The sequence below is a fragment of the Medicago sativa genome, chromosome 8 (genome assembly GCF_051527215.1).
Source record: "Medicago sativa cultivar Bolivia chromosome 8, Bolivia_mono, whole genome shotgun sequence".
Classification (NCBI taxonomy): Eukaryota; Viridiplantae; Streptophyta; class Magnoliopsida; order Fabales; family Fabaceae; genus Medicago; species Medicago sativa.
Genome location: NC_140756.1, coordinates 87,288,558 through 87,303,601, shown reverse-complemented (window position 1 = coordinate 87,303,601; position 15,044 = coordinate 87,288,558). Strand labels below are relative to the sequence as shown.

The 15,044-nt window shown below is 32.4% G+C and overlaps 1 protein-coding gene across 1 annotated transcript; it reads left to right on the top strand.

The window, feature by feature from the left end:
• Positions 1–9,742: 9,742 nt before the first annotated feature.
• LOC146902797 (putative receptor-like protein kinase At5g18500) lies at positions 9,743–13,812 on the top strand. Its single transcript, XM_085738884.1, has 8 exons — positions 9,743–10,040; positions 10,494–11,150; positions 11,291–11,395; positions 11,814–11,936; positions 12,037–12,207; positions 12,330–12,459; positions 12,708–12,920; positions 13,291–13,812. Exons 2-8 carry the CDS (start codon positions 10,513–10,515, stop codon positions 13,414–13,416), a joined length of 1,506 nt encoding a protein of 501 aa, XP_085595010.1. The 5' UTR covers positions 9,743–10,040; positions 10,494–10,512; the 3' UTR covers positions 13,417–13,812.
• Positions 13,813–15,044: the final 1,232 nt, after the last annotated feature.

The following is a 15,044-nucleotide window of genomic DNA, read 5'->3' as shown; positions in this document are numbered from 1 at the left end:
TGCATTTTTCATATTTAAGTGATAGTGACACAGAATTGCCTGTGGTATTTTTATTGGGTAGGGGTCATTGTTATTCTAAATATATTTTATAGTGCAATTTTTTGATTGAGTCTCTGTGATTTCACTTGTCACACTGAAGGAGTTATGCTTCAAAAATTTGGTATCCCTTTGTAACAATTTGTATTACTTTTTGTTTGACCACTTTTTTTAGCTACATATTTCATCCTCACAAGTTCTTTCAAGTGAGATAACTTAATTTGCATTGCATATATTGTTATTTTCGTTCTGTATACTCACACACCCAATAAAATGGTGGAAGTCTTGCAGTTAATGCTATTTAATAACTCAGCAAATAATTGTGAAAGTGATTGAATGTATGTAATGGTGATAAAAAACACTCACACAAAGGCACATCACCGTTTGTTTCTAATATTTATTTTCCTTAAGAGTGTTTCTAATATTTATTTCTCTTATATGGAAGAAAATTGGTGTCATTTCTTATTGTCATGGACTAAACAAATACCATCTAATGATTCAAAGTATCAAAAAAACTCTTTAACAGGTCCACCTATGACCTATCACAATCGCAATGAATGGTTGACATAGACCAAAAAATTGTTTTTTTTTTTGAGAGATAGACCAAAAAATTGTTGATATTGTCTGAAACTGAACTTGGCCAAACAATTTTTGATATTATCTAATATTGAATTTGTGAATAAAATATCGATCTCAAAGTGTCCCTAATCCCTATCTTGGTCTTACTTTGGGTAGGACCAAGAGACTTGTTATTGAAAGATTATGTTTAGATATTTTTTTATTATTATTTAAAGACTTAATTTTTTTTTTATTTTTAAAAAAGACTAGCTGCAATACCCATGTTAGTGAACTAGCCAGTTTAGAAGACACCTCTAGTTTGTTCGAATTCGTTAAATAAACTGTAAACTTGCTGAAATGACTTTCCGAATAAATCTTAACAACCCTTAAAAAACAAATCTTAACTAAAGCAGTACCTTGCTCTATAGTTTTGTCGACAACGTGTATAAAGTAGTTTTTTGTCGACAACGTGTATAAAGTAGTTTTATATTTGATAGTTAAAAACCTTCATATGTAACGAGGAAGAATAGAATATGCACAAATATTTTTTTGATGGACTTTGAAGCTTACATATTTGGATGGATTCAAGAAACAATTAGTAGGCTTAATTAACAAATAAATGATTCAATTCGACCATAAACAATTTTTTACCAAACTTCTAAGACACGGTCCACATGGAGGGCAATATGTCCCCAAAAACCTAATTTTAGTAGAAAATTATAGTCAACATCATATGATTCATGACAAAAATTAGCATAATTAAGGGTAAACATAACTTCTCCACACGAAGTAAATGATTAAGATATATCTATACTTATAAAGTATAAACCTGAACCAGAACCAACCTTAGGATATATATTAAGGATACTTTATTAAACAAATAACTGTTAGGGATCTCATAAATCATAAATAATTCTACTACATGATATACATATATATGCATGAATGAATGAAAATGTGGTGACAATACCAGCTAAGCTAACTATAAATTAAAACTATAACCTCTCTCAATTGACAAATCAGTTTCAACTACTAATAACAGCAGCATCAAACCAGAATGCAAAATGTTGCGTGTGTGTTTATAAATTACAATCATATTATAATATGTTGACATGTCTCAAACGGCACACCCACGTCCTAATTTTGATATCCCAACAGCCATAATTTCCAGCCTAAATGGCTCATATGATTAATTGGATTCTATGTATAGTAGAAACATGAATCAAGGCACACCAGCTGATCTGTTTCTGGGAAAGCTTCCTTTGACCATGATTCCAACATCAAAGATTCTTGTCTTAGGACTGATTAGAGAAAATCATTGCAAGAGTACTATTATGACAACTTTTTAATTAAAATGAAATCTATGTTGGTAGACCATGTAATGATGTAATCAAATTATCATTGCGGTTTTTGTTTGTTTCTAATAATGTGGTCTATTCATTTGAGTTCTGTTATCATGGATTTGAATAAGGGATTTTCTTTGAAGGGTTATTATTACAAGAAAAAATCTTATGTGTTTTTTTTAAGAAGTTAAAAACGATATATAATCTATTGTGATTTTTTGAAAACAAGGATATTCTACAGCAAATGCATAAATTAATTAAATGTTGAGATCCATTTAAAGAGTTAATATGACCAAATTAAGATGGTTCGTTACAACTTTTTGTAGAAATAATCATTTAAAAAAACACTTTTAAAATTATAGCATCTATTTGTAACAACTTTAAAAAAAGCAGAATCTAAAAACAATCATAAAATATCAAATGAGAAGTTTTTTTTTTTTTTTTTGAAACGATCAAATGAGAAGCTATTAAAAGTAGGTTTTCAAAAAAATATATTATCTTAGAGAAGAAAAAAATTAAGTGTCAAGGGAGGTAATTTTATAATAAAAAATTAATTTTATATAATTATATCCAAACAAGTAATTTAAGTTGATTTTGTATAGTATACAATTATATAAAGGGACAATTATACAATTACAAGAGTATAGTATACAATTATATAAAGGGACAGTTGATTTTGTTTTGTCATGTCTTGGGGCAACATTATGTTTATAATTTGAGTTATGTTACTGAAAAGAATGAATCAAGCATTTCTTACTAGTATTTATCTGTGTATCAAATAATTAACACCCGTTCTTACTCCATGTACAAAATCTACCTCTGCCCATAAATATAAGCTTCATTTCAAATTATCATATGTACATGTGACTTACTTATGTAGTAATTAACACATCGAACTCTTTATAAAAGAGTATTATTTATTAGAAGAGGTCATATCTCTAAATAGAACTCTTTGCTTGGAGGAATTAACCACTAATTTCTAATTAAAAGATAACCTAAAAAATGGGGACAAGCTATCTTAAGTATGTGAACATTCAAGTAATAGAGAAATTAGTGTTCCATCAACATTATACAACACAATTATTAAAAACATCAATTTAGATTAATTATTAACAAACTCAAATTATTTGACTGAACTTTTACCTAACCTGCATTTGCACATTGTAGGGTGAAAGTGTGACTGTTCACTTTTTTTTTTAAGAGGCCAAAGGAAACAAACTTCCATTTGAAAATTACAAATTGGGTATGCCTAAACAAAGTAACGAAGTAGACCACCACAAATGAAAATCCTCCACATAAATGAGATTGTGATTCTTTAGCCAGCACCATGAGTGAAGTTTGATGCAATCTATAAGCTGCTCCAAAGAAAATTCTCTGTTACAAAAAATTCTTGAGTTACATTCTTTCCAAAATAATCAAGACACAAGACATCCATATAACCTATAAACAAGAACAAGTTTTCTTTCTAAAGAGAAAGGCACCACCAAATTGCAGAACATGGTCTCCAATGTCTGCTCGATTTACAAATGAGGTACCTACCCATTGAAGAACAAGATTCCAAACACCGTAAAAAAAATATAAAAAAAATCACATCCAAGAAACAAATAATTAATTGTTTCATCCTTCCCACATCCTCTCGAGCAAAACAATGAACTAGACGGCACCATTCCACGACGATTGAGATTATCCTTAGTAAGGATTCTTTTATTCAATAGTCTCCACACAAATACAGACATTTTCAGGGGCACTATACTTCGTTCCAGGTTAAATGCGAGTAAATGTCTACGGTCGGATGATCCAAAGGTGCAGTAATCGTATAAGCATATTTGAGAACCAAAGATACAAAATGAAAATTGTACCTTAATGAAAATTGTATATTCAAAGAGACACGTTAATGAAAACTGTATATTCAAGGCACAAGATGCGCTAAAGATACAAAATATAATTACAAGTTTCTAAACAGATACCGAAATCATTTTTTACAAGCAAAACATACTAACAATATTGTCAAATCATTTTTTACAGGGAAATAAAACATCAAACCACGTGAGTTTGTTTTAAATGGACAGCAGCTATAGAAATACAGTTTTTAAAGAAGAAATTGCTTCATAAAAATATAGTGAAAAAAAACAACAACTAGAAACTCACAAGAATCACATGTAGAGTGAATCATAATTATTATGAGGAATTAGTCACTTTAGTCCCTGAATAAGAAATGAGTAGTCACTTTAGTCCCTGAATGCAGAGAAATTGCAAAACAGTCCCTGAATGTAGACTCTGTTGGTCAATTTCAGGGACTAAAGTGACTAATGAACTAATGGAGTCTGCATTCAGGGACTAATTTGACTAACAGAGTCTACATTCAGGGACTATTTTGCAATTTATCTACATTCAGAGACTAAAGTGATAACTCTTTTCCTACTCAGGGACTAAAGTGACTAATTCCCCTAATTATTATATTTATATTTGGGAGTAATCTAAAATGAGTACCTGTATATTTTACAATAAAACCTTGATCTTACGGATAACATATAGAATAAGTTACATAATTATCACTAAATCCGTAATATGTAGGTGAAATTTGAAACAATACACGGAAGATGTCATGGCTTGTCTTGTCTTTGTGTTTTGGAAGTGACAATGTTCATTTTAGCACTTAATTTTCCTAATAATTTTTTTACATATAACATTTCTTACACATAAAATAAAAGTTCCTAATAATAGAAATATAGTTTAATGTATGCATGCATGATAGTGTAAAATTACGCAATCACATCAAATTAATCAAACTATACAAACACTTATGAAAGTATATCTCAAAAAAGAATTATTATACTGATGGAAATGGGATATGGGAAGAAAGCATAAGACACGGCTCGTGTACATGCAAACTTAGACCTTAATTCAAGAAAATTGCTTTTTTGACAATGAAAACTTCCTATTGACACAAGTAAAATACCAAAATGCCTCCAGCGGTAGTTAACTACCGTTGGGCTAACCGGCAGTAGTTAACTACCGCTGGACCCAGCGGTAGTTAACTACCGCTGAAAATTTGCTTTTCTGTATTCAACCCACTTGTTTCACAGACCAACTAGCATTTTTTTAATTAATTAATAAGAATTAATGTGCTCTCTCTATTCTCTCTCATCCCTCCAACACAACATAATGGAAAGAAACACAGGGCATCCAAATTCTTTCTATCAATGGGTTCAATCTTGATGCAATATTTCCAATGACTTTGCTAGAAGGTGTCTTTTCACAATTCTTCTGTTTCCCAGCTGTTCGGGCGTCATCTCATCATCATTCAAGTTTATTGCAATCTTGGTATAATCGTTATACTGAATAAAGTTATGTTGCAAATCAAGCAGAAGTAGTACGGTTTAGTCTCACAAAGATGTGTATTCACACATCATATACACAATTGATATTGTTCACATGAAGTTTATGCTAAATTATCAACCTTTCATCATCACTGTTGACTTCAACGTCAGAATCATCTGCATCAACACTGCGTGGAATGATTTTGTATTCAATGTCTCTTTTTGTTCCTGTTAAGATAAATACTCATCAAATTAAAAGATGAATATAAATATTTCATGGCTTCTTTTTTTCTCCTTTTCTTGGATAGTAATTGGAAAATGGTGTCAATTTGAAAAGTAATGAAGTCTGTGAATTTTACACTAAGGGGCTGTTTGGTATCAAAGAAACATTAAGGAAAGATTGTATGAGGATGAAAAGATGGCTGATAGTGCTTCTTCCCATAGTTTGGATTAAAATGTCAGCAGGGAAAGAAAGTTACTTTTTGGTGGGCCCCACGTGCAAAAACAATCCCCTCCATTTTGTGAAGAAAGTGGGATGAAAGGGTGTTTTACAATGAAAAGACATAAACACCCATATTTTTTATTTCCAACTCCATCATTTTGGTCCCACTTTTATTATAATTTTTTTTTTGGCTATTTTTGTCTTTTTACAAACATTCTCATCTTTCTTTCCTTACACTTTCTTTTCACTATCACTCATACCAAACAACCAAAAAATCATCTTACTTTCTACTCTCTTTCCACTCACTTTCATTCCTTAAACATTCTTTTCTTTTACTTTCTTTTCTTTTTGCATCCAATCAAAGCCTAAAAGAATACCTGTTATGATGAAAGATAATGAATAAAGGTAGGGATGAGAGAGAAAAGCAAGTGGGTTGGAAACAGAAAAGAAATTTTTCAGCTGTAGTTAACTACCGCTGGGTCCAGCGGCAGTTAACTGTTGTCGGTTAACCCAATGGTAGTTAACTACTGCTGGGGGCATTTTGGTATTTTACTTGTGTCAATAGGAAGTTTTCATTGTCAAAAAAGCAATTTTCTTAATTCAAACCAATGATTTGGTCCATATATATATATGGGACGGAAATGTAGACTTATGAGTTAAAATTGTCCAATGATGATGACATTGACACCCATTTATTTAACTTGCAATCTGAGACTTGCTTTCCCTTTTACTCAAAAGTAGTACTATGATATATGACACGTCTTTAGTTAGTTTGGAAAAATTAAAATTAACTTTGAAATTAATTGCTAGCTACACCTCAAGTAAGTTTTCCATAAATTCTTCAATCTAATTTTATACACTTATAAAATTACCGTGTCACTGCCATTTTGTCTAAATCACATTACCACCAATTTCTTTAGCAACAATTATGCTTGCGGGATCAAAGTATTGAACTGTGTGATATTTTATCCTCCCATTTTTTCTACTCAAATTTTTAAAAAGAGGAAGGTCAAAGATAGAAACTAGAATCACTCAATTGAGTTAGAGAACGGTAGTACATTTTTTCAACCTTTTCATTTTTTTGTCTATTCAAGGACATATATTAAGCAATTCTAGAAAGTGGATATTCAGAAAATTCAAAATTGATACTGCTTTGGTGTCCAGTCTGTTTTCTTGACTAACCATGCCAGGCCACTTAATGGGATAACGAGGTCTCGTTAAATAAATACTCGTTAAAACTAAGCTTAGTAATTTACGCAATTCAAGAGTACTTGAATTTGCAAAAAATGACGACTTTGGGCTTATTTGGTGTGCAGTCTACCATTTCTTAAACATCACACTGATTAGTTGTCTTTCTTATGTTTTAAAAATGATGTTTGACTACTAACAACATGAAAAGAGAGACAGAGAGAGACACTAAATGTGTGTTTGGTTTGGAAGAGAAAATGTGAAGAGAGAAATAGGTGAGAGAGAGTGAGAGAAGAGAGAAAGAAGTGAGAAATAGGGAAGATTTGATGTATTGTTTGGTATAAGAGAAAGATGAGAGAAATAGAAGAGAGAGAAGTTGAATAATTTTATGAATTGACAAAAAAACCCATCTATAAAAAATCAAAACTTAAAACATATTGGTAGAAAATCAATTTAATAATTTTTTATGTCAAGTGTAATATTAAATTAATTTACTGTGCATTTATTTTAAATTATTTTTTAGTCGGTTACTTTTAGTTTTTTTTTTACCAACGGTTACTTTTATTGTTAATATTTCTTTTCGTTGTCATTTTATTATTATTGAGAGGGTCATTATATTATCATTCTACCAGCTTTTGTTTAATTTTGTAATCACCAACTCACTTACTTAGCTTCGGTAAAAAAAAAAAAACTTACTTTCCTAGCATGTACACAGTGGTGTGGTAAGTGGCCTTTATTGTTGTTGGTTTTTGGAAATAACAAGGGGCATAAATGGAAATATCAAAAAGAAAGGAATCTCTTCTCCATTTCTTCGCTAATTAGAGAAGACCACAAAAAGTGGTAGGTCCCACATGATTTTGATCTCTCTCCCCTATTTCTTTGCATACCAAACAGAAGAAATGTAGTATCTCTCTCCTATTTCTCTCTTCACAACTTCTCTCTTCACAATTTCTCTTCAAACAAACACAGTGTAAATGAATTTAATTACTCATTGAAATATTAGTACTAGTTTTATTCATATTTATTATTATTATTATTTTGGTACATCTATACAAGTGACCCTCAGCATAGGCGGGAAGACAGCCATCCAAGATGCCAATTTTTTAATGGCACCATAATATATGATAGCAAGTTGTGTAAAATTATTGTTGAAATTGAAAGTTATATGAGGATTGAGTTAATACTTCTCAACAATGATTCTCTTTTTTTAAAACGGTTATAGTCGGGGATTGAGTTAATAGTTATCTGAGGGAAAGGATATAGATAAAATGATACATAGTTCGGCTAAAACAAGTTTGACAAGTATAATAGATATAAAATGATAAAATGATGCATAATTCTATTGAACATGAATGTACAATCTATCTTTGATCATATCATTATTCGACTAAGCTTGCGGCTAGTGTGTGTTTTTTTTTTATTGTCGTTCGGTGGACATGACGCCTAGGGATGGGAATAGGCTAGGCCGGCCTATAGGAGCCTACGGCATAGCCTACGACAGGCCAGGTCAGGCCAAGCTTTTTTCTTAAATAGAGAAGGCCTAGGCTTTTTTTTAAGCCTATTTAGCTTAAAAGGCCAGGCCACAGGTCTCTCAAAAAGCCTCTTAAGCCTATTAGGCCGGCCTATTTAAGTAATATGAATAATATTATTTATTATTATATTATATTTTGTACTTTGAATTAAAATATAAATATGTAAACTTTTTCAATAGTTTAAGCTTTATTAGTATACATTAATTTGTTGCATGCATAAATGTATTATTATAAACTATAATAGAAATATGATACAATATATAGTCGAATTGCATAAAACCTCGTGTTGATTATCAAAATAGAGTTTAATCTAATTGAACTATTAGTTCGCTAGTTCATTTAAACTTATATCACATTGCTTATTTAAAGATGTTCATACGATATAGGCTTTTAAACAGGCTAACAGGCCGTATCAGGCTTTCAGAAGGCCAGGCTCAGACCTAAAAAGTAGGCCTATGACAGACCGCAGGCCAGACTTAGGCTTTAAAAAAATATGGCAGGTCAGACTTAGACCTTGCAAAGCCTAGCTCTGCCTAGCCTATTCCCATCCCTAATGACGCCCCACATTTCACCTTGCTTCCCCCATTTCTACATTTGTTGGTAGGTGGTCCATGCAACACTTTCTCTATGTTAATATTGCTTCATAGATTATAATCGTTTCTTCATGACCACGAGGTAAAAACATTGAACAAAAATCTCAAGAATTATCTGTTCCACATACCCTTGACTAATTCCGACACCTCTACAATTTTCGTAAGACTTCTCTACTAATTCAACTCACTTTGACTAGTCATTTATTCAACTATTTTATTTAAGAATGAACTAATTTTTAACTGGATTGTAAGCCGTTTTCAACTAACATCTTCAATTATGTTAGATGTAATCAAAAGAGAAGATATTACCCCTTGTTCACCCAATTTTATCTTCACTTCACTTTTAACTAAACGCACCTTATAATCAAACACATGGCACATGTAGATTATAGAAAAACATAAAGTATTGCAAAAGAAACAATTGGAGAAATATACTAGAAATAAAATGTGAAACACCAATGGGGAGTATCTGTTTATCTGTCACCGTCACACTTAGGAATGATGAAAAAGAAATAAAAAAAGAATGAAGTGGAAATAGAAAAAGCACATCACAATCACAGAAGAATAAAGAGAAGAAATTTAAAAGGAAGGAAGTTTCTATTTTGATGCGTTCCTTCTTTTTTACTGTATGGGACAGACAGACAGACAGACTAACTCCATTCCCATCACCTACCACTCCTTGCCTTCCTTACCTTCTTTATTAATCTCACATCATTATAACTTCGTCTTCGTCGGTTCCTTGCCGTGACATTCTGTGTTTCATCTTCCTGTTCTCTAAAGTTTCCTTTTTGAGATTCATATCAGATACCCTTTGGCAAGATTGACAAAACCCACAATTCAAAATCATTTTTTGACAATTCAGTTCAACCTGGTTTTGGTGGAAATTCATCAATGACTGTTCATATCTAAGATGAATTTGAATGCTTCAGAGATCTAGTAGTGTTTTTTTAGACTTTCAGTTGATTTTGCAGGGTCTGAAAAGGAGCTTTTTTTGTGAAATCTGAGTGAAGGATTTTGGTTTTTGATAGGTACTGAGACTGTCTTTTATATAGTTATGTTAATTTTAAATCTATGTGGCATTGCTGGAAAATCAAAGTTTGATGTTAGAACATGTTTTTGTTTTGTTTTTGTTAAATGGTTTCTGCTTAATTATTTGCTTGATTTGTCTGGTATATGAAATTATGAATGATGAGTCTCATATGGAGCTCAGTTTTCTTTCCTTTTTGGTATTTTTTATAAGCGAAATGAATTTCCGTATCAATTTGCTTTTATATGAAAATGGTATATATTTTCTGGATGGAATTTTGTTTAATTGGATGTGTCATTTTATTTCTTCTACCAAGTTTATCTATGGTGTGAAGAATCCAGTAAAAGAGTTTCATATCGTTACTGTTATATGTTTTTTGTTTTGGTTATTTTGCTACTTTATATATATATGCATTGAAGAAGTGATTTCTTATATTTGTTTCTGATTTTTGTAGATATATTAGCAGCAGTTAAATGGCGTCTGATCTAAGCTCGAGGTTATCAAAGAAAACATCTGTTTTTGGGCTGGAAGTATGGGAATTAATGGGGCTAATAGTTGGACTGTTCATTGTAATCATTCTTCTGGTGGTATCAATATGTCTTACTTCAAAAAAGAAATCTAGAAGAGTCAATGGCTTGCTTCCCCTGAGCCATAGGTTATCCGTTTCAGAAGAGATCAAAGAGATTAAAATGGATCAGGTTTCAACGAATAGTCATCCCCAAAACGGTGCTTTTATGAGTCTTTATGACAAGTTCAATGACAAAGAATCTGAAAAGATTTTGCTCCAAACAAAGAATGGGGAATATAGCAGTCAATCAGGCTCATTTGTTCACGTCGAGAAAGACGCTGCTGGCTCTCAATCAGGTGAAGAAAGCGGTGCTAAGTCCGTTTCTGCACACAGGCCTTCTTTAACTTCACCATCGCCTTTGTCTGGTCTTCCCGAGTTCTCTCATCTTGGATGGGGACACTGGTTTACATTGAGGGACCTAGAACTTGCAACAAACAAGTTTTCAAAAGACAATATTATTGGTGAAGGAGGATACGGAGTTGTTTATCAAGGCCAGCTTATCAACGGGAATCCAGTGGCTATCAAAAAGCTACTTAATAATCTGTGAGTATTGGCGATATATTTAATCGAATTGTAGGATTTATTTTCGGATCTAAAACTTTGTTTTATGGTATATTGTTTCATGTTTTATTAGCATATTTTTAAGCAGCTAGTTTATAACATCATTTATTGTCATCATGCAGTGGACAAGCTGAAAAAGAATTTAGAGTGGAAGTTGAGGCTATTGGTCATGTGAGGCACAAGAATTTGGTTAGACTTTTGGGTTTTTGCATTGAAGGCACTCACAGGTAAGCATACAATTTTGGTCTTTATTTTATTTTGGTTAAATTAAATATCCGTATTTTCACTTTTGTTTTTATTTTATATATATTTGGAATCAGCATAGGGGTGGGTGACTCATCACGGTCGTTTCTGTGTTTGTGTGCGCGTTCGTGTTTGACTGTTTGTGCCTACTTTCATCTTGATTTTGACCTTTTGATTGACTTGACATAGCTTACAAGATTTCACAATGATTATGTCAACATTTGTTGTATCTTACAACTATATTAACTGCTGCAGATGTTGTCTTTATTTTTAACATGAAATTTCTTGGTAAATGGCATCGTTGATTTTTACTATAATTAATTTGCAGTTTTGCACACTGCTTTGAGTACTGGTTTGTATGGTTTAGATTCTTAATCCTTAGAAATTACCTATTAATTTCAGGTTGTTGATTTATGAGTATGTTAATAATGGAAACTTGGAGCAATGGCTTCATGGTGCCATGCGGCAATATGGTTATCTTACATGGGATGCCCGGATTAAAATTCTTCTTGGAACAGCTAAAGCGTACGATTATTTAGCATATCTCACTGATTTGTTTTACCAGAAAGTTCCGTTTTACTTTTGGTGAGTTTCCTTTTACTGATGATCTATGATTTTATTGCAGGCTGGCTTACTTGCACGAAGCAATTGAGCCGAAAGTTGTCCATCGAGATATCAAGTCAAGTAATATTCTTATTGATGATGACTTCAATGCCAAAATATCTGACTTTGGACTAGCCAAGTTACTTGGTGCCGGCAAAAGTCACATTACGACTCGAGTAATGGGTACTTTTGGGTAAGCTCTCTGTCTATAGATTTAGGACTTCTTTGTTTTATGATTCTATTGTGATTTTTCTTGTGTTATTTTTCATTTAGCAAGGAGCAGTGACTGACTAATTATTGTTTTGCGTTTTTCAGTTATGTTGCTCCAGAATATGCCAATTCTGGCTTACTAAACGAGAAGAGTGATGTGTATAGCTTTGGAGTATTGCTCCTTGAAGCAATTACAGGAAGAGATCCAGTGGATTATAGCCGCTCAGCAGCTGAGGTATGTCCTTTGATCAATCACGAATATAGTTGGTTATGTATATTGTATGTGGATATTTGATGATAGTTATTTAATAAACTTCCATTTTCGTCACTGATACATATATCTTGAATTTTGACTGTGGTGAATAGGATGCATTAGAAATATCCCTGTAGTACTTCACAACTTTAATTATCTTCGTGGTGCTATATATCTCATAATTTTTATTTTTGAGACTCCCCTAAATTTCATTTGGGTGATTGTTGTAGGTAAATTTAGTTGACTGGCTGAAGATGATGGTAGGTAATAGGCATGCGGAAGAGGTGGTGGATCCAAACATTGAGACGAGACCATCAACAAGTGCCCTTAAACGAGCCCTTTTGACTGCTTTGAGATGTGTTGATCCAGATTCTGAAAAAAGACCAAAAATGAGTCAAGTGGTTCGCATGCTTGAATCGGAAGAATATCCCATACCTAGAGAGGTTTGACTTCTGTTTCTCATATACTCCCTCCGGTCTCATTTATAAGCAAATTTTCACTTTTTAGGTTCATTGAATAAATTGATGAATGTGGTCTATAATATAGACCGCATACATCAATTATTGAATGAATCTAAAAAGTTAAAATTTGCTTATAAATGAGACCGGAGGGAGTATAAAATTGCTAGTTTCTAAATTTTGCAGTAGTTGATTTTTATATGAAATTCAATCTGGTTCCTTGCAACTTCCTTTAAAATTCTTGTCTGAAGAAACTGTAGTTTAATTACTTTAAGATCATTACTACAAGGAAACTTTTTCCATTATAAGACCTGCAAGTTGACCGATTTCTCAAATGAAGCATTGGATGTTTCAGGATCGCAGACGCAGGAAGAGTAATGCCAGAAGTACTGACGTGGAGACGCAAAAGGAGGCTTCTGATACAGATAAGAGTGATCATCCAGATTCCAAGTCCAACGGAAGAAGGAATCAAAGGAAGTAAAACCATGGATCACAAAGCTAGAAGAACCTATTTCAGGTCAAGGTACGCACAAGTGAATGTGCCATTTTTGCATTCTTTCGTGCGAACCTGTGCGAGTTATGATAACTGCCTCATTTTACATCAAATTCATGGAGCTGGATCAGAGTTTGTGATGGCTCATATATACCTATTTGGTTGCTATAACTTGGATCATGTAGATGTTAGGATGTAGATCCCTTACACCAGTTTGTACTTTGTACAGTTCATCTCTTCATACTTTTCCTTTTGTGTTTCTATTTGTTTCATCACTCATTAAGATTGTAAAGTAATTGATGATTCCTTGTGTAAGATGATAAGAAAATTATATAAAGCGTGAAAGAGAAGGACACAAAATATGTGCCTTATTGTTGTCTATAATTGTTGCAATGGAAATTTGTTTGATTATTGTGGGTGGAACCACAATGAGCTCTTCCCTTTTTTTCTGTGACCACGTTGAAAAACCACTTTTTCACTAGGGCTACGTTTGATTTGCTAAAAAAACGAGTGGATTACACAACCTTTTTTTTTTACCCTGATTGATTTAGAAACTGAGAATGGACGGAATAGTGAGCAAGGGACTGAACAAAAACATGAATTCTTGTTCCTCACTAAATCATGAGACAACTTTTTGTCCAAAGTACAAACTATCAAAAATACCCAAATACCTACTCCCTCCGTCCCGGAATATCTGACCTATTTTCTTAAAAAAAGTGTCCCAAAATAACTGAGTCATTTCAATTTTCAATACAACTTTCATCATTCCCAATACAATATAACACTAAATAATACTACTTTTATCATTCCCAATACAATATATTCCACTTTCCCCTTTATTTATACATTTTTCTTAATCTGTGTGAAATGAGCCAAGGGGTCAAATAAATTGGGACGGAGGGAGTATTTATTTTCCAACATAAAAAAAAAAACTATGATCTCGCTATATTTTAGTTCTATTTTGTCATGTATTGTCCGGTATTTATTGTTTTGCGAACCAATCACACCCTATCACTTCAAGCAGCAGTAGAGGTTGTTTCAACTTACGGGCAGGGTTATTTAAAAATTTAATAATTATGATGCTTTCAAAACCAAAATTTATTTTAACCTTTTCTTGTTAGGTTGTTTGTGCAAAACCATAGTTCTTCTAGAATGTAGGGGTTACATGAGGAAGAAAAAAAAAATCTCTTTGGTTATCCTTGTTTTATTTCAGTATAAAAAATGAGAAAAATTAAATTTAATCATACAACTCTTTTTCACTCTAGATTCATGATTTTGATTTTCAATCAATAAATAATTTTTAAAAAATTCAAATCTATTTGTGAACTAAAATCTCTACATTCTTAAATTATTTTGAGAACTGAACCAACAAAATCTATGATTCATTAGCCTAACCAATTAAGCACATATTGACGCAAGATTAAGAGCATCTCCAATGGGGGGTCCTTACTTAACAAGGACCACTCCCCGTTAAGGATCCTCCATTGGAGGAAGAATAAATGAGTTCCCGTTAAGGAACAGACAATTATATAAGGACCCTCTCTCTCTTGAGTAACTAACGGGTCCCACATTTAAAAAAGTAATAAAATGTGTACTACTTGGTCCCACTTGCATAA